This window comes from Bidens hawaiensis, unplaced genomic scaffold, assembly GCF_021521415.1.
Source record: "Bidens hawaiensis isolate Kalapana, Puna unplaced genomic scaffold, B.hawaiensis_p1.1 tig00025810_1, whole genome shotgun sequence".
NCBI lineage: Eukaryota > Viridiplantae > Streptophyta > Magnoliopsida > Asterales > Asteraceae > Bidens > Bidens hawaiensis.
In genome coordinates, this window is record NW_027494146.1 from 192,337 (window position 1) to 216,013 (window position 23,677).

General features: G+C 34.9%; 2 protein-coding genes and 1 pseudogene across 6 annotated transcripts; 2 read left to right on the forward strand and 1 right to left on the reverse strand.

The window, feature by feature from the left end:
* Positions 1-8,922: 8,922 nt before the first annotated feature.
* Positions 8,923-13,622, forward strand: LOC143572360 (ethylene receptor-like; annotated as a pseudogene). The gene is made up of 7 exons (XR_013142245.1): positions 8,923-9,063; positions 10,335-11,258; positions 11,337-11,705; positions 11,795-12,046; positions 12,123-12,231; positions 12,668-12,862; positions 13,176-13,622. The product of XR_013142245.1 is annotated as an ethylene receptor-like (transcript).
* Positions 13,623-14,034: 412 nt separating this feature from the next.
* LOC143572369 (fatty acid amide hydrolase-like) lies at positions 14,035-17,093 on the forward strand. Its single transcript, XM_077057554.1, has 11 exons — positions 14,035-14,147; positions 14,512-14,704; positions 15,040-15,087; positions 15,702-15,785; positions 15,856-15,959; positions 16,153-16,245; positions 16,314-16,382; positions 16,466-16,530; positions 16,624-16,685; positions 16,755-16,850; positions 17,025-17,093. Exons 1-11 carry the CDS (start codon positions 14,035-14,037, stop codon positions 17,091-17,093), a joined length of 996 nt encoding a protein of 331 aa, XP_076913669.1.
* Positions 17,094-18,816: 1,723 nt separating this feature from the next.
* Positions 18,817-22,992, reverse strand: LOC143572353 (uncharacterized). Of its 4 annotated transcripts, none has more exons than XM_077057539.1 (7): positions 22,972-22,992; positions 20,567-20,850; positions 19,888-20,020; positions 19,662-19,792; positions 19,394-19,456; positions 19,242-19,310; positions 18,817-19,150 (listed from the first exon to the last, which is right to left on the reverse strand). In XM_077057539.1, exons 2-7 carry the CDS (start codon positions 20,756-20,758, stop codon positions 19,064-19,066), a joined length of 675 nt encoding a protein of 224 aa, XP_076913654.1. In that variant the 5' UTR covers positions 20,759-20,850; positions 22,972-22,992; the 3' UTR covers positions 18,817-19,063. The 4 variants fall into 4 exon arrangements, with proteins under 4 accessions (XP_076913654.1, XP_076913653.1, XP_076913655.1 ...); XM_077057538.1 differs by lacking the exon at positions 22,972-22,992 and adding an exon at positions 22,755-22,780; XM_077057540.1 differs by lacking the exon at positions 22,972-22,992 and adding an exon at positions 22,048-22,069 and having other exon boundaries at positions 20,567-20,844.
* Between the last annotated feature and the right edge of the window lie 685 nt (positions 22,993-23,677).

Genomic DNA, 23,677 nt, shown 5'->3' on the forward strand with positions numbered 1-23,677 from the left:
TCCGATTGAAAATTCTTGCATTTCTTTCATTCCAAAGACACCGCATAGTGGTAACAACGATGCCGTGGATTGTCTGGATCTCATGTTTTGTCTTCCCCTGCCTACGTTAGTAAATCTCTCACCTCAAAAGCGAATATAGGCGCCAATTTACACCAATTTTCTATTCTTGACCACACTTCGGCAGAGAATATACAACCCGTGAAAATGTGAGAAAACGTCTCCGGGTCAGCTGCACAAAACAGACAGGAGACCTCTTCTATGATAACCCCGCGTCCGGTCAGCTCTACTCTAGTTGGAAGCCTGTTAAGTTCTGCTCGCCATGCCATAATCCTACATTTGTATGGCGTCCATCCCGACCAATCCATTCTAAAACTGGACCTCGTATGGGTCCTGTTGGACAGCAACTTTTTAGCAACTTTGACCGAAAAAATACCTGAGTTATTGGCTTTCCACTGCCAGTGGTCCTTCCCTTCATTCCATCTATGCTCGTGAATAGCCAACAACAACTCGAAAAGTTCAGTGACCTCTTCGGCTGATGCAGGAGCTCTTTGCCAATCCCATTTCAGTCTCTTTTATCCATTACGAAAACCAACCCGGTCCGCAACTGTCGCCCATTTATGTTTCTCCAATCTGAAAAGGTTTGGAAACGACATTCTGAGAGGTTCAATACCCAACCAAGAGTCACTCCAGAAGTTAATGTTATTCCCATCCCCTACAATGCCAACAAAGTAGCTTTTAAGGTCTTTGCCATACGATCTTTACAATCTGTCTCCAACACCTGTTGCTCGCTTATCTATCTTTCTATTGTATGGATCCTTTTATTTAAATAGAAATGTGAAAATGTTTATTAGTTTTATCTATAGTACTTTACTTTTGCTGGAAAGTAAAATAAGTTTTTGTTAGAAATTAGAAAACTAAATAAATGAAAAAAGTAAAATTGGTTTTATTAGAAAATTGTAAGAACTTAGCAACAAATATATTTTTGTAGGCTGTAGCAATCTTGCAAAAAACGTTGTGGGGGAAAAATATTTATTTGGATGAAGACATATTGTCATCCTTGAATATTGTCTGAATTTGGATGGTTTAAGTCATGATCAAATTTGATATACATGAAGGTCATTTATTATTATTTGGATTATAATAAAGTTATTGTTTATTCATTAACACATGCTCTTTTATAGATTTTCACATGGCACAATAATAATAATTATAATAAACGTTATAAAGATGTTAATTTATAAGAACTATTTATATGTTAGTGTACATAAAAGTGGTCTTTTTTTTCTATTTATAAAAGTAAAAACTATGAAAAAATAATAAATACAAATCACAAATGCACTTTAATTTGGTGGATCATAAATCCTTTTAAAACTACAAAATCCAACTCACTTTTATCTATAGTGAATTGTTATGAGAAAATTGTCGGATTGAAATATTTCAATGGTACTTTCAAAACATAAATTAGATAATTTAAGCACAAAACAAGAACTAATGCGCGGATATGTTATTAAACACCTATGCTAGAATCAGACCATTGACTAGTTCAGGCAAATTTTCATCAATCATGCAAATCTAAAGTAGCTTTCAGGGACTCTATCCCTCGGACCTTGCCTGGAATTACAATAGTCTCGAACACGCGTGTAATTCACACGTGGGAAGATGTGATCAACCAAAACATATATCACACTAACATAAACTACTTATATTGACCATGTGGTGGGTATCCTTGAACATGAGGCGGTGTTGGCGGAGGAGGCTGAGAAGGATAGGCTGCAAGCGGGTAGCCTTGATATGGCGGTGGATAGGCTGCAGGCGGGTATCCTTGTTGTGGCGGGCCATACATTGGTGGGTAGCCTTGTTGTGGTGGGCCATACATTGGTGGGTAGCCTTGTGGCGCATAACCTTGTTGTGGTGGGTAGCCTTGATATTGTGGAGGATAGGCTGCAGGCGGGTACCCATAGGGTGGTGGGCCGTATTGTACAGGTGGCGGCGGATATGTAGATTGATCATATCTTGACATTTCTTGCATGGGTGGAATTTCCATCGGTCGCATTCCAAATTTTCCGTCTAGTTTGTCCATTTCAATTTTGTGTTGTGTCTGCAAAATAATATAACTTTTGTAATCATTGTTTGTTACATCTAGAAAAATAAAATAAAATAAAAATAAAAATAAAGGGTTGGTGATGGAAGTGGCGATTTCAGGTGGTGGTGTTAAAGGGTGCCGAAAACGATGTCGGCCGTGGTTGTGGGATACGGTTTGTCCAGCGGGTAGAGAGAGAGAAAGAGAGCGCAGAGGAGAGGAGAGAGGGGGGTATATATATTTTTACTTTTTTAGTTTTAATTAATAATTAATATATAGGTGAATTACAAAACTACCCTCATGTGCCTTGCACATGACCGGATTTAACGAAAAAATTTAACTGGGTTAGTGCCAAAGAACATAACATGATAGAGTTTTAAAGCATAAAGGATGTTTTTTGTCATTAAGTTTGTGAAAGGACAACCATTGAAAAACCGTGCAAACATAAAGGACTAGTTTTGATGTTTTGTCTTTCAATTAATATTTACAAATAATGTACATCTACAGAGAAATTTGGAGGTATAACATAATACTGCATCAACTTCATCTGAAATATTTTTAACAATTTATTTTTTTAACGGCTATATATTATAAACACGCCAAACTACTCGGCCCAAAACAACGTATCAATATACAAAAGAATTACAAGAAAACAAGAGACTTAGCTCTAGTTTTCAGCCAAAAGCAAGCCTCATCTTTGATCCACTCCACCGCGTTAATCTCCCGATTGTTAAAATCCCCTCATTTCTGAACTTCCTAATAATCCACACAACGGTCAATAGGATTGGTTGAACCACCTTCTATTTCTTGCTTCCACAAACCTTAGTGCCCCACTCCAAAAAAATTTTCAATGAATCCACTCCAGCCATAGGCGGAATATTCAGCCACACACACACTTAACTCCGAGCTGTTGCAGCCCACGGACATAAGAAAAAGATGGTTTGTCGTCTCCAATCTAAGATTACAGTGTACACAATAAGTAATTATATTTTAAAAAATGAACTGCTAGCCAAAGTCATATCACATACCTCGTATCTGCATACGCCCAATCACCGTCTTGTTGCCATGCTTTTGGCAGAATGTTTCTGAAAGCGTCATCACGGTCTCGACCCCGGCCCCCACTTCCATTAACATTAGAATCACTCGCAACGGCTTCCACGTCATAAACCAAACTTGAGTCAGCAAGCATAATGAACATACATAGCTGGTTGCATGACAACAATATAAGTAGATTATATTTTAAAAAATATGAACTGCTAGCCAATGTCATATCACAGACCTTGTATTTGCACACACCCAATCACCATATTGTTGCCATGCTTTTGGCAGAATGTTTCTGAAAGCGTCATCACAATCTCGACCATGGCCCCCACTTCCATTGGCATCAGAACCACTCGCAGCGGCTTCCACATCATAAACCAAACTTCAGTCAGCAAACGGTGCTACCAAATTAGAAACATAATAATTATAATAATTAATATTTCTATTGTATTAATAATACAATATATTCAAGATACCAGGAAATATATAATAGAAATGAATTAACCTAAGCATGCTATTTATTAAAACTGTGTATCAACAAATTAGATAATCATTCAAATATGTAACACACAACAACGCATGCTATTTGCAAGCTTTGTAGCATTCCCTTCTAAGGGTTTCTATCTCACACTACCATGTTAGGTTTTCAAAAAAAAAAAACATATGTTATTATTATATACAATTTAAATTTTAGTTATGGAAGAATTTGGCAACAAGAGCTTTCGTAATATTGAATGAACAGCTATGTAAGAATGAGAAAAATGCACCTGGTGTCTGGTGATTTGCAATTTCATCCAAAATAACTGAATCCTTCGGTAACTTGCAACCGGCATGAGGCACTCTGCCACCGTTAGAAGAATCAAAATGTCCAACCACCCCAGGAATCAAACCAATCAAACCGAGACCTTTCACTGAAACAATAATCAATGAAAATAATTATAACAATACTCGCTTTATTAATAAAACATGAAAAAACAGTAAATGCTCACCAGGCCCATTTTCTTCACTTGACTCAAGGAGCAGATGCAGAGCAAGACAAACGCCAAAAATGGAGGCTTGTTCTCGTTGGAAGACCGAAGAGCTTCAGCTTTAGCTATCCTAAAACTGTGAAACTTTATTAGTTTTTGGGAATCAATTATATATTTGATGCATACAACATGCTACAGTTACAACTTGTAGCTTCTTGTTACAAGCAAAATGTGATGATATAACCAAATAATATAATCTCTACACATAAATTCCTCTAATTGAGATAGAACCTCACATTAGTAACAAAACTCAGGATCCTAATCATATAACACACCAGGTTTAACCTCATATTATAGTAATATTACGGTGTTTATAAGGAAAGTATGCTACCCGTTGAAAGTAGGTAAATTGGGTAATCTTCATCCAATCCATCCAAATCTTCCAACCCAATCCCCAAGTACGTAAACGTTAACATAAGAAAATACCATTATTAGAAACTAACTTCTTGTATATAAAATCTATAAGTAAAAACAGTTAGGCTTACCTGGTTGTCTTCCAAATCATGAAAACATAGAATTACCATCTGAGAAAAAGAAAACATAAATATGAAAATCAAAACCACAAACAACCTGTTTCAAATGAATGGAAAATTGAAAGTACATAGACCCATATCAAAAAACAAATTTACACATCTTCATATCATATGGCTTCTTAATAGAACGAACATTCTAATCCCCTTGTAACAACAAATCCACTCAGGTGAAATGTTATTTGAATAATTCGAGTATGTGAAAAGAAAAACCTAAAAGAACTAAAGAAAGATGAATTTATTGTAATTAAACCTTAAAGTCCAATTAAGTGGAAATTGTTTTAAATTTACCTCTGAGCCCTAAATCATGGCCGGCGCAGAGATGATTTTGAGGGCGAGAGAGAGAGAGCGGCGTTTGAATTGCGAGCAAATGATTGAAACGATGAGTTTGAGGGTGTTCGATTGAAACCGTTCATTGATTGAAAGCATTCAATTGAACGTTTATGATGAAGTGAATTTAGTGTCGCCGGAGATTGAATGTAACCGAAGGAATGAACGTTTTTTGATGAAGGGTTGAAGAAAAAATAAATATTACGGCGTCTTATGGGAGAGAACAGGAATGTGAATGGTTGGCTATACGTAATATAGATATAGATATTGATTAGTCTTGTCAAATGGATTATTAGCACGACACCTTTCGGCTTCTAACTTCTAATGAAACAAAAGTGGGTTCTAGTCGATGTATGGTACAATCCTATAAGAAATACAAAATACAGTATAACGAGACACTATATTATATCGAACAATCCTAAAACATCATATCTAAATATAATGTAGCCAGTTTGGCAGTTTCTATCATTATGATCAAAAGAAGTGTTTGTAGATATTAAAAGAAAAGAAAAGAAAAGAAAAGAAAAGAATGTTTCAAGACAGGTAGGGTTATTTCATCTTTATGGTAACAAAGATGATTTTTCATTAATTACATCAACAACATATATAGAAGCAAATGATAATAATCCAATCACATAAGCAAATGATTTATAACCCCACCCATGAAATTGTGTTCACGAGTTCATTAAACGAAAGAAATGAATACTTTCTCTTTCTTTTTATTTCCTTTCCTTCTCTACTTTTTCCTTTCTATTCCTTTCATTTCCTCTCTTAAATGAAACCTTGTCCATGTTCGTCCGGTAAGCTTTTGACGGACAAACGGACGGTTCACGAACACTCTACCGAACGAAAAAATGCGTTCGTGTCGTTTCATTAAGGAAATGAGTTTGCCCATGCCCGTTTATTAGGGATGTCATTACGAGCTCTCCATATAGACATAGGTGTTCAGTGGCGGATGTAGTGTATTGGGAAGGGTAGCCTCCGCTACCCCTTAACTTCTTGTCGGTAGTGTAAAAAAAAATTTAGGTCGGTTTTCGTGTTTCGTTACCCCTTGAAAAAAAATAACGTTACCCCTACGCGTTTTAAGCCTAGTCAATTTAAAAATTCAACCCAACTAAAGCCCAAACCAATAAAACCCATTAACTTTTAAAATAATATATGTTACAGTCAAAACAAAATTGTCGGTCCTCAATTAATAAAAAACTGCCACCACCGTGACCAGACACCCCCAGACATCACTGCGATGCTGCGGCTGCCTTCTGTCAGTCTGCCCTTTTCCTCCTCCGGTCACCTGACTAGGTGACGTCCACCGCTCCATGCTGCAGCCGAGAATAGGTGGTTTACCGGTTCGAACCCTCTTTCACGATTCGACCTATAGTTTCTCAATTTAGATATTCTTTAGCTTTTAACTAAAACTATAATTGTTTATATAAATTGTTAATATAAAACAATCGTAAGTTTGTTAATATTATTCCCGGAAGTTGTTGAGGTACTTACTTTTATTAAAGAAGATGGAGAGAGTGTGCACCAACGAATTAATGCGGAAAGTATTCTTAAGTATTTTAAAAGTCTTGATTTTGTGTTTTAATACACTTGTTAGATGATATTTTAGGCCTAAAAAATGCTCTATCAAAACATCTTCAAAAAAAATCAAGACTTGTTAGAAACGTCTAAGTTGATAAACAGGACAAACCAAGCATTGAATAATTTAAAACAAAACGGGTTTGACAAGATGTTGACTAAAGTGACATTTTTTTGTGAAAAAAAAAACAATTTTAAGATGTTAGCTATGACGGAAATTTATGGTAATCAATGAAACCGAAAGAATATGATGCAGGAGCATCCAAGCCATTAAGTCGGCCCGGCCCGGGCCCAAATGTTTATTTATTATTATCTATAAATATGGTTGCTAGATCTCCTGTTTAGAGAGTTTTTTGAAGATTAAAAGATTGTAAAGAACGTTTGTTCTTGAACCTTTCGGTTCGTTTCTAACCTTTCAGTTAGATAGAGTCTATGAACTAATCAATTGTGTTTGAGCCATTTGAGTAAAGCCGTGGAATCGGCATCAATATCATTACTAATCGACATCATTTAGAGGTTCAAGTTTCTAATACCATTTGGATATGCAAATTCAAGAACTTGAAAATAGATTTAGTGAGGTCTCAACTAATTTGATAGAAAATATGTCCGGTTTAAATCCTTGTGATTCGTTTTCTAAGTTTGACATATCGAAGATAGTGGCATTTTCTGATATGTATTCCAATGACTTTAGTAATTAAGAAAGAAGGTGTATTTCGGGTGATCTTACGACCTTTTATCACACTTTAAAGGAAGATGATAAATTTACAAGATTGGGTGGAATGTGTGACCTTGCTCGTGTAACGGTGAAAACCGGAAAACACGTCACTTTTCCTTTGGTTTATCGTATATTGAAGCTAGCGTTGGTTTTACCGGCTGCAACCGCAACCGTTGAAAGATGTTTTTCTAAAATGAAGCTTATCAAGACGGATTTGCGCATTCAAATGGATGATGAGTATTTGAACAATGCTTTAATTTATGCGGTCGAAAGAGAAATGCTTGATAAAGTAAAAGAAGGGGACGTGATGGCTCGGTTTCAAGCTTTCAAAAACCGAATGGGAGAAATATGCAGCCCATGTGTTTAAATTTATTTATCATCGTGTTTCTAGTTTTGGTTAGTTTACATTGTATGAAATACGGTTAAAAATTTTTATGATCGTTACCCCTGATATTTGATTCTAGATCCGCCAATGTTGGTGTTAAAAAAATATGCTTGAACTACATGTATGAGTGTAGTAGGTAGCAACATGTGTAGGGGGGATTCAAATATTTTTGAAACCGAGTTATAGTTGGTGAGAATGGGGATTTTACACCAAATGGAGACTTGTGTCCAAATTTGATTTGTGAGATCACATGAAATCAAAAGATGATCCGTCGATTCGGGCATGGATCCACAATGTGAGTGTATAACCGAATTAAAGCGCATACCTCTTTTGGACAATGCTTTCATCGTGGGTATTCGATTTGCAACCGCACACCAAGTAAAACAGTTAATTTTCAGTGGAATTCATTTATTTCTGTCATGAATATGGTTGAGCAGATCTATGTTCGCTCCACCAAGTTCTCACCTAATGCTTTTTACCCTAAATTCACCCGAATCCAAATTCATGAGATACTTTCTCATTCTTCACGTAACGCTCCCACATTATGCAAGCTCATAACGATCCTAATCCAAAAAAACCATAATACCAAGTACATAAAACGCTTAACTCAACCAGGCAACCATTAAACCCAACCAAAACAAGATTCCTTTTCCTCCACCGATCGTCCCTAACCCATCAACCTAACACAATTAAAACCCGTATCTTTTTACCCGCATCAACAAGAAAACAACTAATAAACAAAGGTGCACAAATCAGGTATTTTTAAGAACCGGATGGTCAACAAAAGTCAAGACCGGGTCGGGCAGGAACCAGTTTCATGTATAGTCGGGTATTTATTTGACCAGGTTTTCCGGGGTTTTTTTGGATTTCTAATAGGGTCGGGTTTTGACCGGGTATTTCCTGTTTCTGTTCCGACGAGTCCGGGTTAGTTCTTGTTCCTAGTACGGCTCCGGGAAAAAAAATCCAATACTAGTCATACCCGCGAGTCAGATCCGGTAGAAACCTGTTCCGAGTCCGATCCAGAACCGGGTATTCTCTGAACCTCTACTAATAAAGAAACCTGAACTCCTATTATTATCCAATTGTCCAACCAACATGCAACACACTTTGGGCTTTCCACTTTTAGCAAAACAAACCAAGATTAAGCCAATTTACCAAAAAGCCCATCACCTCCATCATCACCATCTTCATCACCAGTCTTCTCTCTCTAACCTCTAAACTCTAAGCTCTTTTTTTATTCCCATAAAGTCTTCTTCACTCAACTAACAGTTCTTGATCATTTTCACATATTCTTCCAAGATTTTCATCATTCTTCAACACCCAGATTTCAAGTTTCAATCTTGATCATTCATCATCGATCTTTACTCCCAAAGGTAATGTTTTTATTGATTAATTTAGCTTTTAGGATTTGGGTTTGATCTTAAACCCTTCAATTGTAATTCTTGTTGATGGGTTTATGGATTTTAGGGTTATTGTTGTAATTTGCATTGACTTTAATTAGATCATGTTATTGAGATGTTTTTGAAGTTCATGTTATTGTAATTATTGTGGATTGAATTTAGGGGTGTAAGCGAGCTGAGCTCGGGTTGGTTCAAGCTTTTTTTCTAAGGCTCGAGCTTGGCTCGTGAATCGTTTTCTCAAGCTCGGGGTCGGTTTGTTTATTATTTGTTAGTTTATTAATTAATTAAAAACATATATAAACTATTATAAAGTCTTTATTTTTTTTTGTTAATAATATGAAAAATAAAAGGAACCAATTACAATAGAGGAGTCAGGTAAGCGGGAAACAAGCTGCACCGCTACCCTCTTTTGAATAGCAAAACCGATCGTACTGAAAACAAAGTTATCGTTCTTCGGCGTCGTTGAGTTACTGTGCACGACCCGTTGAACTCTTTTCAGAAACGTAGCAGCATCAGGGGCCAAGAGTGTAGTAATGATATATATGTTATTATTATCATTTTTATATATTTTGAGAAAAAGCTTAAACAAGCTTAAACTCAGCTTTAGTTCGTGTAGTAGTGTAGTACCTTAGATGAGCCAAAGCTAGGCTCGAGTTGTGCAATTTGAAATTAATACATAGAAGTCCAAAATAGGTAAAGTGTAAAAATACATAAGATGCATTAAGGCTCGAGGAGCCTAAAGAGAGCTTCCCAGGCTCAGGCTCGATAATTAAATGAGCTTTATTTTAGGCTTGGGCTCGGCTCGTTCCAAGCTTTTTAGCGATCTGATCTCAAGTAGCTCACGAGCAGTCAGCTTGGCGAGCCTAAAACGAGCTTCCCATACAAGACTCGAGCTCGGGCTCGATAACTAAATGAGCTTTATTTTAGGCTTGGCTCGGCTCGTTTAAAGCTATTTATCTATCTGATCTCGAGTAGCTCGTCAACTGCTCAACTTGTTATTGATGATATATTTGTTAATATTAGGGCGGAATTAATGCTCTATTTTTGTAAAATTTTTTGAATGCCGAGCTCAACACGCACTCTAAATCTACTACCAAATTTACACCACTTATCCACAACCGGACTAGAACCGTCAAGTCTATTCATTTAATCTTATTTAATCATATATAATCCATTCTTGATTAATGAAGTAATATTATTAGCCTATTTAGTTGAATTAATAATATTATTTCCGTTTCTTGCAGATACTGTAATTAGTTAACAATGGAGTCTTGTAACTGTATTGAGCCACAATGGCCACCTGATGATCTTCTGATGAAATATCAGTACATATCCGATTTCTTTATCACTCTCGCTTACTTCTCGATCCCTCTCGAGTTAATATACTTTGTCAAAAAATCATCGGTTTTTCCGTATAAATGGGTATTCGTTCAGTTCGGGGCGTTTATCGTTCTATGTGGAGCTACACATCTTATTAACTTATGGACCTTTAATATTCATACAAAAACAGTAGCCATAGTTATGGCAACTGCCAAAGTATTAACCGCTTTAGTATCATGCGCGACTGCACTTACGCTAGTCCACATTATTCCTGACTTGTTAAGTGTAAAAACCCGGGAACATTTTTTGAAAAACAAGGCTGCTGAGCTGGACCGTGAGATGGGCCTTATTAGAACACAAGAAGAAACGGGTCGACATGTTCGAATGCTGACTCATGAAATTCGAAGCACGCGTAACCGACACACGATTTTGAAAACGACACTTGTTGAGCTGGGGAGAACGTTGGGGTTAGAAGAGTGTGCGCTTTGGATGCCGACACGAAGCGGTTTAGAACTTCAACTTTCGTACACTCTTCACCATCAAAACCCTGGCGGGTTTACGATCCCAATTCAGTCTCCCGCGATTAATCAAGTTTTAGTACGAACCGTGTGGTTAAGGTCTCTCCTAATAGCCCGCTTGCTCGGTTACGCCCGTCTTCTGGTAAGTATATGCCCGGGGAGGTTGTTGCTGTGCGGGTCCCACTTCTACACTTCGATAATTTTCAAATTTATGATTGGCCCGAACTTACCACCAAACGTTACGCACTGATGGTTTTGATGCTTCCGTCTGATAGTGCAAGACAGTGGCATGTTCATGAGTTGGAGCTCGTTGAAGTCGTTGCCGATCAGGTTTACGCGCGCTCTGTATTTCTTAAAGTCAGCATGGTCAACCTTACACGTTATAATATTTTGTTATATTTTTTTTAGGTGGCGGTGGCTCTTTCGCATGCTGCGATTCTAGAAGAATCCATGCGAGCCCGGGATTTGCTGGTGGAGCAAAACTTGGCGCTTGATCATGCGAGACGAGAAGCCGAGACTGCGGTGCGTGCGCGGAATGATTTTCTTGCGGTTATGAACCATGAAATGCAGACCCCGATGCATGCAATTATTGCACTCGCGTCATTACTGCTAGAAACTGAATTAACGCCCGACCAACGGATGATGGTCGAGACCGTTCTCAAAAGCAGTAACTTGCTCGCCACGCTAATAAACGATGTTCTAGATCTTTCTAGACTCGAAGACGGTAGCCTTGAACTTGATGTTGCTACTTTCAGCCTTCATTCTCTCTTCCAAGAGGTATTGTATATTTGTATATTTGTATGTTTGCATTTTCCATCATTTATCTTGATTATATTAGCTTTTGCTGACTGTACTTATACTTTCAGGTTCTAGAGTTGATAATGCCGGTTGCATCAGTCAAAAGATTGTATGTAACATTAAACCTTTCTTCAGATATACCCGAGTATGCAGTCGGTGACGAGAAAAGACTAATGCAAATCATGCTAAATATTATCGGGAACGCAGTCAAATTCACAAAAGAAGGAAGTGTTTTGATTTCTGCCATCATGGCAAAACCGGACTCTCAAAGGGGCCCACGATCACTTCCTAGTGATGGTAGCTTTTATATACGTGTTCAGGTTCGTTTTTACGAACAACGTTTCCTATGAAATTTTTAATGCCGCGAGTTTGGTTTTTAACTATATTATATTGTAGGTGAGAGATACCGGAATCGGAATCAGCCAACAAGAGATTCCGAAACTGTTTACCAAATTTGCTAGCCAATCACCAGCAAGTAGAAATCCAGTCTTGCCATTTGTAAAAGGTAACATTTTATAATATATATATATATATATAGGGGAGGGATATTTTGAGAACCATGTTGAGTTTTAAGAACTTAAGAACTCAATTCTAGGCCACACATTTAATTAAATGGATTGGAATATGTGGTTGAGATTAAATCTGTCAAAAAAGTCAAAGTAGGAGAGAGAATAAATATGTAAGTGGTTACACTAACTTTTACGTCCGTTACACATGTGTAAAAAGTCGACTCGGTGCGTAAAAAATTCTGTAATTTTTTTACGTGTATGTAACTTACATATATTACGCATGTGTAAAAAAATTCGAAAAAAAAAATCGTTACACTGAGTTCTTTTGAGTTCTTAAAACTCAAAGGGGTTCTTAATTAAAATCTCCCCTATATATATATATATATATATTTCATGTTATATGTAAATATAACATTTAGATGTATTTTGTAGATTTGTGAAACTTATGGAAGGCAACATATGGATTGAAAGTGAAGGTGTTGGTAAGGGAACAACAGCAAGCTTTTATGCAAAACTTGGGTTCGCTGCGCGTTTAAATGAGTCCCGACTCGCACATACGAGACCTCAACCAAAACTCGGTCAAACAAGCTTTCCAGGACTCAAAGTCATAGTCATCGATGATAACGGGTCAGTCATATATATATATAGGATGAGTTTCATTACAGAACTCTTAAATTATTCAAGAGTTATAAGGAACCCTTAAAAACCAACTTTTTTTATAAAATTTTTTGTATGTTGATATTATTTGAGTGTAGTTTTATCACTTTTTATATCTATATTTACTATTACAATTATGAAAATTATTTTTTTCACATATTTATGTTTTTTTTACACATGTAAATTTGTTATTACATAAATTTTACACGTGTAAACTTGTGATTTATATATGTAATAGATATAACCTTAGTACATGCATGTGCTTAATATATACACGCTGCAGGGTTAGTAGAACCGCAACCAAGGGTATACTGGGCCACCTAGGTTGTTATGTAACCGCGATAAGCTCAGGTGACGAGTGCATACAAGTTATAACCAAAGACCATAAAGTTGTGTTCGTGGATGTTGACGGTTTCAACATTGCAAGATTTGTACACGATGTATTCTCAATACACAATGAAAAGCCAATAATAGTTGCGGTTACAGGCAGCGCAGATAGAACAGCAAAGGAAAGTTTAATGAAGGTTGGAGTGGATGGAGTTGTGATGAAACCGGTTTCGGTGGAGAAGATGAGAGTGGTTTTGGCTGAGGTTATAGAGCATAACAAGGTGGTTTTACAGTAAGTGTGATTGTGAATTGTTCATACCAAAAATGGACGGTTTTTCGTAGTTTCGGTGAAAGGTACATACTGTTGTTTGTTAGTATATGCTGTTGTTTGAAGCGAGTTTTAACATGAATGGTGAATGATACCCAATTGTATTGCATACCATTGCTTTAAATGTTTACTCAACTGTCATATTTTTGGTTCTTGTCTTCTTGATATGTCGAGTGCTCAGCTCGTGAGTAGTTTTTGAAAGTTTGGCTTGATTCGGGCTGGCGCATTCTTGTTTATTAGTTATATAAATATTTGTTTAAATTTATATTTACTTTATATATATTTACAATTATAATTTATATATATATTATTTATTTCTTTTATCTTGCTTTTAAATATAGATAACTAGTGTTTTTCGCGGCGCAACAGGTCAGTAAAACCCAAGCGTTGATACGATAAGTCGACGTAATCGAATTCGGTCGGTTTCGGTTACGTGCGTTATTGTATCGGAACTAAGACAAAAATAAAACAAAAAAATTATAAACAAATGGGGAAGACCAATGGCGTAGCGCTAGTCGGTAAAACTCGACCATTGGTAAAACCCGGGCGTTATCGATCTTGGACGTTGAAGCGGTTGAGTCAACGCGAAATCATGGGCTTGTAAAGTCTCTTTCAAGTAGGCAACCCACCACTTCATTTTCCTTTTTTATTCTCTTTGAATTATTTCCAATAATATCATAATTTCCAATTATTGTATGGAGGGTTGGGGGACAACTGGACAAGATGATGGTCCTCCCCCATATTATACAAGAAAAATGATTTAATCTATACTACTAAATAAATAAACCTTTCTTTATGCCACATGTCTTTCATTTAACTCATCATCAGTCTCCCATTCCCGCCTCTCACCAATATCCATTTACAAACCCATTTCCTATAACAGGCCCGATTCAATCTAAACGCCTTCTTTCATACAAACCCTAAATCATCCTCCAGCTTAATTACTTTGTCTCCGGTGTTGCAGCTGCACCCGCCACCGCCACCCCTTTTTTCTCACCGGATTTTACACTGGTCCGATTCATCTGTTAAATCATTCTTCAGCTACCTTCGTCTCCGATGTTGCAGCCGCAACCGCCACCGCCACCCCCTTTTTCTCACCTGATTCCACCACTGGTCCCGCCGACAACCCTTTTGGTACACCAGTCTTTGGACCTCAGGCTGGTATGTTATAGTTCTTACTTTCTCATATGACTCGGTGTTCGTTAATTATTTATATAAACCCTAAATCGATTTCAGTATGTATTTAGGCATGAATTGATTAACAAGCAGCATCTCACCATTGTTTATTCTTCGATTTCATAATGTATGAAATTATGTTCGATATGTGCCTTTTATCTTTATTTTTGTTTTGATATAAACTCTAAATCGTGTTCCTTATTCTTCTTAGGGTCGATTATTTATTTGTTGTTTTACCAAATGTTCTTCACTTTTGTGAATTTCGATGATTATGTTTATTATTATTGCATAGATGTTATATCATTTTGATTAACAGGTGAAAACCGAGGAGCATCGACTAATACAAGAACAGCTCAACCAAAAGGTACAATTTTAAACGTCCATTGCAGATTTCTGTTGCCTTTTGATATTCTTTGTTTTCTGATGTATCAATATTTTTGATTTTTGCAAGATAATTGAATGTGAAGGACTAAAAGAAACCATTGCATCCTTAAAACAACTTCTTTCAGATGCAAATTGTGAACCTCAAACCGAGGAAGAGTTTGCAAAGCCCAAAGAAACAAAGGAACTTTAGCCTCAGCAAGCTCAGGTTTGTTAATCTTTTCATATGTCAGCACTTCTTTTAGAGGTTCCATCTTCTTTAAATTTTTAAAATTAGTTAATATATATAAAAGGATTATTAAAGTCATATATTATAATTAATAAACTACAAAAAATGAAAAACAAACTCAAATCTTTCTTCTTCTCGATCCAGCACTAGAAGATTCGTTACGTCTTATCATCATAATCCATGCCTCGCCGATTGCTACAGCGACTAAGGTATAGTTCTTAATTGCTCCGGCGTGTCCTCAAATAATCCATGCCTCGCCGATTACTGTGTTAAGATATATAATTAAGTTGAAACGGACACAGATTTATACTTTTACCTAATAAGGTCTTATAAGAGTACTAAATATGTCTATGTGTACCACTCTTTAGTGGTTTGATGATGTAAACTCGCCTGACGTATCTGGTGTCTGTGGACAAGTTCTTACTTCATTATCAGAGATGCATGGGTGTGAAGTAAGTCTATATATCTACTTAAATGTTACTTCTTCTAGCTTGCAATAATTTGCTTTCTCTGTGGTCCAAGATAGTAGAGATTACTATACCAGAGCTTCAAAAGATGCGCATAGCACATATCGTTTCATATGGTAGTGAAGCCCTGTGCTCATTAATGCCTCGATTCCTAGAAAGGTATGTGTGTTTTGTTATGTATAATTACAAACATGTTAATCACAACTTTATTGTAATTGTTTTGAGTTTAATGAGAAATATAATTTTTAATGTTACTATAGTAGTCTTAAGTTACAAGTAAAACGATTTCAGAATTCTATAAACATTAAAAATGGACTTTTGGTGAATGATAGGTTGTTTGTTTTTCATGCAGGAACTTTCAGAAACTTGCATTGGATAGTCGTATAAATTTGGCAGTTATTCAGTCATTCACATGCTCAGACTATGTTGCTGCCCAACGTCTTAGGTAAAAAAAAAAATTCTTTATTATGATTTCTATAGCTAGAGAAATAATTATAATTTAATATGCTACAGACGGAGATTAAAGTATTACCACATGGAAATCTTCAAGAAGGTGGACATTATTGTGACCCCTTCAACAGGGTATGATAAGCTCAGCAGCTACTATATGTATGTATGTATGTATATGTTGATTGTTTTCATGATCTAATTGTGTTATTGTCCAGCATGACTGCACCTAAGATTCACCCGAGTGCACTTGCTTGTGGTGAATCGGATCTGGAGATTATAGGTGCATAGTTAACTTAAGAAAAGATGTATCTGTTATTTATACAAACAAAATGGAATGTGAGTCTAATTATTATTATATGTGTGTGTTGTTCAGCTAGCCTAATGAAATATGGATTGACAGCAAATGTTCTTGGATTCTCGGCCATTTCTGTCCCTGTAAGTGTGTATGGAAATGATAAAAGTAACCACTCCTCGTGTCTTATGTTGTTGTCTGCGTCTGCCTAGGTTGGTTATGATAAGCAGGGACTTCCAATAGGGCTGCAACTAATAGGACGACCTTGGTGTGAAGCAACGATTTTGCGTTTGGCTGCTGTTATAGAGGTAAAAGTTGACCTTTGTACTTTCAACTATATTAAGTAAAATCATTGTGGACTTGTCTAAATTTAAAGATAATCATATTAATTAAAGCTGGAAAATATATAATGTATTTAACCTTAAAAGTCAAAGAGAAGACTAAACACGAAGACCGTTGACTATCTGCGTTTACGTTTGCAGCAACAATGGAATGAACCTAAGAGGAAGCCTGTAATATATTTTGATGTTACAAATACAAAGGGTAAGTGAGAACAAGTTTAAGGCTGTTGATGAGTGCTCAAGGGTTACTTGATTCTAAGCCATGACTTTTGTTAACTTCATGTTTTTTTTGACAATTTGCTTTAATTATGGAATTTTATTTTAAGTATATATTTACAAGTCCTATTTGCTTTAATATATATTATTTTAAGTATATATTATTTAGTTTTTAATATATTGTACTAGCTATTAACATTAAGTTTTTATAAACAATGAATTTTCACATTGATTTAGATAAAATAATTAATTTCAAATTTCAAAAAAAGAAATTTTCACTTTATGTTTGGTTCTCAATGAAGATTAATAAAAGACAAGGCCGATTGCTTTAGATAATTTGTTTGTTTTTGAGACAACATGTTTTAACATATGGCCAGTTATGTGTTCCATTATATATAGTTGAAACAAAAATAAAGTGAAACTAATAATTTTAATATGGATGATAAAGTTACAAATATTGTATACAAAAAAATATTTAGAGATTTACGAATTTGCAATTTTTTATTTCCATACTGTGTATTGTGTAATTTATTCAATTATATATTATATTTTTTTATATGTTGAACATATTTTTTATATTTCACATTGTGCTATCATTTAAATAAATTTATTTATTTTAACCCGTGTTCTACACGGGTACCTAACCTAGTTTTTAATAAATGAAACTCTTTTTTTAGTTCAAAATATGATTAAATGCCACCAACATTTGGACCCAAGTATAACTACATTATGCAATATAATAAACACAAGTTTTTAACCATCCTAAGCATTTAATACGAAAAAATATCGGATATCGGCCGAGCACTGATATTTGAGAGAGATAATTTTAATATCATGCAAAATTTACAGGTATATTGGTTTTATTAATCCCAACTATCGTCTTTTGGCGCTACTGGTCCCAACTAATGAATTGGTTGCTGACGGTCCCAAATTATAAAGTATTTGTTCCTAACAGTCCGCGACTAACATAATCCTAACGTCGCTAGTTTCAGGTCGCCGGAAAAACATTTTTGGCCGGAAAAGTAAATTTTTTTTCCGAAAACTCAGCATTTTCGTCCCAGACATCTTGGTAACTTTGTATCAGACCTTTAGGAACTTTTTCTAGTAAAATCCCCAATTATTAAGGTCGCGGGAAACCCTAGAACCATCGTTGGAATCTGTTGATAGTGCTCAAATGGTGGTAGCTGGTTGGCGGTGAGTCAATTGGTGGTGGTTGCGGTGTTCATGTGGTGTTTTCGGGCAACAAATTTGACTTTTCCGGCCAAAAACGTTTTTTCGACGACCTTTAACTAACAACGTTAGGATTCTATTAGTCGCGGACCATTAGGAACAAATACGTTAAAAGTTAGGACCGTCAATAGGCAATTCATTAGTTGGGACTAGCAATGACCAAAAGGCAATAGCTAGGATTTATAAAAAGTTTATTGAAAGCCAATATACCAAATTTATATATATAGCACTTTAACACTAACAATTCAGTATACTCTCATACTATAAACAAATTATAGCAACTTGCAAACCAATAACAATTGTAACAAGCAGGAACTGATTAAGACTCAAAACACTAACATTAAGCACTAAAAGTTGAAAATTAAGACTTAAAACACTGATATCGCCGATATTATCAGTACTGATACTCTAACTGATATTCTGCGTGAGGACCGATAACCGAGATAGCACCGATATTGATTGCATAGTAACCAGCTACCTAGCTAATTTACGAATCGATGGTTACGAAAAACGATAAAAACTAGAACTTGGCTCGATATAACACAGTGAAAGATGAAGGAGAAGCATTTTGAAGCCAAGAAACGGGCTTTTCTATCTCCGGTTAAAGTCTCTACAATTAAAAGTTGCGCTAATCGGTTAGGATAATAGTAGTAGTAGTAGTATGTATGTATACACAAACAACACGCACGCGCGCGCACAACTAGAAGATCAAATGAACATCAAAATCCTCGTTATCAACTTCGATCCCTATGGCTTCTTCCAGATTTCCGCCTCTTGGCTGCATTGATGAACTCCATTATTGCTTCCATTTCACTCACTTTCTGTTGCAAAGAAAACATAATAACCATAAGATAACGGGTCAAAACGAGTGCATAAATTTAAACATGTTAAAAGAGTTAAAGAGGATGGTACCTGGGAAGCAAAATGTTTATGGACCGCGTTAACGAGTTGTTCCTTTGTCGGATTAGAGTGAATATTTCCCTGAAATAAAATTTAAACAAATTTAATATAATAAAAACAAAAAACAAATCATGGGCACAGACGGTTTTATAAACAAGACTCACGAGGTTAAAGGTGCTGTAATATCGCCATAACGTATTCGTTCCTAGCTTTGAGAAGTTCACTTTCTGTTCAGATAAGCAAGTCAACTTTTAGGTCAAACATATAAGTTTTAAAGGCTCAAAAGTGTATGCATATTAAATCCATATTTCCAAATGTGAACAATATGTTACAATGTATGATGTTGAAGTAGAGTCTACTATATAGCTTAAGTCAACACACTAATTTTGAAGTTACAAACATGCATACTTTGACCAAAAAAGTCAAATTTACCGGATAATATGCATGCATATTGGATTGAGTGAAGTGGTTACGGCTAGCAGACTTCATTGATGGAGATGGGCCCCACGGTCTTGCGTAACGAACTTTGGGCTTGTTTAGTTTGGTGAACTCAGTAGCAGTGGCTGCCAGAACCAAAATAAATAAATAAAATTGTTAAACGGTTTTTTAAATGATTTTTTTTAAGGAATTGAGCTCATAACCGAGTTAGATGTCTTACGAAACTCGTTAACATCGGATCCACTGCTTGAAATATCAAATTCATACTCATCATCTTCTTCATTACCAGTCGGTGGTTCAAGAACACTCAAAGCATTCCTTTGCAGTTTCACTTCAACACCATTTTTCAGAACCTAGTCAAAGTTTGACATTTTTTATTAGTAAACCGTGTAAAATAGCTATAATAAATTAATAATCACAATAATAAAGGTTATCTTGTAAACTAAAACTTGCACCTAATAGTTTGAAATAAATAGGATATGCAAATAGGAAAATTTTAACTTCAAGTCTTGCCAAAAGGTTGCAAACTTTAGTAACATGCAACGAAAATAACGAACAAGTAAGTCGTTTTCTTGTGAATACAAACAGTGGGCAAAAATGTCATTTTAACTTGAAACCAGAACAAGAAAGATCACCTTATTATAGAAAATGAAACATGCAGCCAAAATTTCAAAAAAAATAATAAAAATAAAATAACTTTCATGATACTACATTTGATTACATCTACTATCACTGATCAAATTATTAAAACAAGGATGGACCCATGATGTAAAAATTTAATCATTTTGGCATGCTATTCCTTCTTTTTCTCCTTAATTAGTGTGACCAAAAGATTCAAAGTAACAAAAAGTGTATGAATTTGAAACAAAAGCAAAAGAAAGAATAAGGAAATACCATACCAGCCAATGCCAACCACCAAGACCAACAGCCTTCTTCACAACACCTTGAAGACCCACCAAGACCGACTTTGTTCGGTTATTGCCCGTCACAATTACTTTTGTATGCCTAGGAAGAACAGAAAGCTCTTCGTCCCCACTTTCGTCACGAAAAGGGGAGAACACTCTAGAAGAATATAACTCGGGTTCTAGCATTCCTCTTAATATTCAAAACTTGTGAGAATCTTTATCTCAATCTTTATCCGGTTAATCTTATCTAATCCATAACATGGAGCAAGAACCTGAATCTACCCGAAAAAAAATAAGAAAAATCTTGATCAAAGAAATAAAAAAAGATTACAATTATCAGCTGAAGTCTCTTAACTTTTGGTTGAATTTTACACTTCTTGATATAATTACATATAGGATTGAAACAAAATCTTTAAGAAATTAAAAAAAAAATTACAATTTTCAGCTCAAGCTTTCAACTTTTGGTTGAATTTACACTTGATATAATTTCATATAGGACTGAAACAAAATCTTGATCAAAGAAATTAAAAAAATATACAAATTTACAATTATCAGCTCAAGTTTCTAACTTTTGGATGAATATTACAATTCTTGATATAATTGAATATGGAATTGAAACAAAATCTTGATCAAGAAACAAAAAATGATTACAATTATCAGCTCAAGCTTCTAACTTTATGCTAAATTTTACACTTCTTGATATAATTAAATATGGAATTGACACAAAATCTTAATCAAGAAACAAAAAAGACTACAGTTATCAGCTCAAGTTTCTAGCTTTATGCTAAATTTTGCACTTGTTGCTATAACTGAAAAAAAATCTTGATCAAAGAAACAAAAAAGACTATAATTTATCAGCTCAAGCCTCAAGCTTCTAACTTTATGCTAAATTTTACACTTGTTGATATAACTGAAACAAAATCTTGATCAAAGAAACAAAAAAGACTACAATTATGAGCTCAAGATTTAAACTTTATGTTGAATTTCAAATTTCTTGATATAACTTCATATGTGAATAAAAGATTGAAGGCATACCCACAAAGAATTGAGACTCTTTTTTTGAAATAATGAGAGAGAAAGAGGAGAGAGAAAAAGATTGTTCTTATCTAAGTGGTTTTTTTTTTAAAAGTAAAAAAAAAATGAATCTTTAAATTCTGACACGAAACTTTACATAGAATGTTGAATGCAAAATGACCCACAAAGTCATTGGATCTCCTTCTTTCTAACCTTCACGGATTCAGTTTGCACATAATAAATGAATCAAACCAATGCATGTATAATATAATATAATTATATGATTATATTTTGAATTGCATTTTGAATCTCAATTTTCCCACTTTGATCAGTGACACTAGATTCAAATTGTTTATACGTATTCAAATAATTTTTCTATAAAAAAATATTATATTTAATATCCAGAAACCTTAAAAACAGAGTAATTTGACTAAATTCAATGAAAAATTATTCAAATTTACCTCAAAATTGCAGCAGATTCAAATTGTTTAAACGCAATAAAATAACTTTTCTTATAAAAAATAAAAAGTTTATCATCTAATATTCAGAAACCTTCAAAACAGAGTAATTTCAATGAAAAGTATTCAAATTTACCTCAAAATTGTAGCAGATTCATATTGTTTAAATCTATTAAAAAATTCTCTAAAAAATAAAAATGAATATTTAATGATCAGAAACCTTTAAAACAGAGTAATTTCAATGAAAATTATACAAATTTACCTCAAAATTGCATATTTAAATGCATTAAAACAATTTTTTTTAAATTATATTTAATAATCAGAAAGTTGTAAAACTAAACACCATCTTTCAAACAGAGTAATCTCAATGAAAATTATTCAAAAATTGCACCAAAATCAAGGGTAATAATCAGTAACAATACATTCAAATTATTTCAATGTATTAAAAAATTTTCACTAAAAAAACAAAACTTTATAATTAATTATCAAAAATCTTGAAACAGCATCTTCAAAACAGAGTAGTTTCAATCTCAATAAAAATTAATCAAATTTACCTCAAAATTGCACCAGAATGTAAATTCAAATTATTTAAATGTATTAGAAAATTTTCTCTAAAAAAACAAAACTTTATATTTAATTATCAGAAATCTTGAAACACCATCTTAAAAAACAGAGCAATAATAATCTGAATGAAAACTAATCAAATTTACCTGAAAATTGCAGAGCAGAGTAAAGGTTGGAAGGGATGAAGAAGATGAGATTATGTGGTGGAATTTATGAAGTATTTGATTGGAAATTAATCAAATTATTGAAGAAATCAAGATTCTTGATGATGCTGGGATATACAGAGCAGAGCAATAATAATAATAATAAGATGAGAGAGAGAGAGAGAGAGAGAGAGTGAAGACACACACAGTAAATGCTTACCAACTGCCATTGAAACGACCTGCAAATGAATAAGACACACGCACTCTCTCTCTCTCTCTCTCTCTCTCTCTCTCTCTCGGTACGGTCAATCACACACACAATCTTCTTTCTTGCTTGCTCTTACCGGCTATTACCGGTTTACTTCTTCGCTCGGGTTTTGTCTTTTTATCGGTTGGAAAATTTGAATTTGTTGGAGGTAGTTTCCAACTTAGACAAGGTGCAGTGGACGATAAAATTGAAGATTTTTGGGCGATTTTTTGTTTGAACACCGCCCCACAGGCGATATTCAAGCGATTTGTGGTGGGTGGGGGGGGGGGCTGGGGGGAGATATCATTGTCGCCTGTGTTGTTTATGAAAATAATAATATTCGGGCGATTTGTGGGGGGCGGTTTACTTCTTGCACCTCGGTTCGGCTTGGCTTGGCTCGGCAGAGGTGAGAAAAAAACTGAATTAACTGAACCAAAACCGAATTAACTGGAAAAAGCGAACCGAATTATTAATCGACGTTTAATTTTTTGTTTTTTTGAAAACCCGAATTTTGGGTTTCGGCTCGGTTTTTGATTTTTTAAAACCTAAACCGAATTGATTAATGGTGATCAGCATTATGAAGATGATGAATGAATATTGAGACTAAACTTTTAGTATTTTTTTTTATTAAGAGTTTTGTTGAATTTTAATACTCTACTAATGTAGTAATATTTTATTC

Coding starts and splice junctions, on each gene's coding strand:
- LOC143572369 (XM_077057554.1), top strand. CDS start 14,035: ATGGGGAAGACCAATGGCGTAGCGCTAGTCGGTAAAACTCGACCATTG. Junction 14,148..14,511: donor CAACGCGAAATCATGGGCTT/GTAAAGTCTCTT, acceptor CCGGTGTTGCAG/CTGCACCCGCCACCGCCACC. Junction 15,786..15,855: donor CAGAGATGCATGGGTGTGAA/GTAAGTCTATAT, acceptor CTGTGGTCCAAG/ATAGTAGAGATTACTATACC.
- LOC143572353 (XM_077057539.1), bottom strand. CDS start 20,758: ATGCTAGAACCCGAGTTATATTCTTCTAGAGTGTTCTCCCCTTTTCGT. Junction 19,457..19,661: donor ATATGCATGCATATTATCCG/GTAAATTTGACT, acceptor TTATCTGAACAG/AAAGTGAACTTCTCAAAGCT. Junction 19,311..19,393: donor ATTACAGCACCTTTAACCTC/GTGAGTCTTGTT, acceptor ATTTTATTTCAG/GGAAATATTCACTCTAATCC.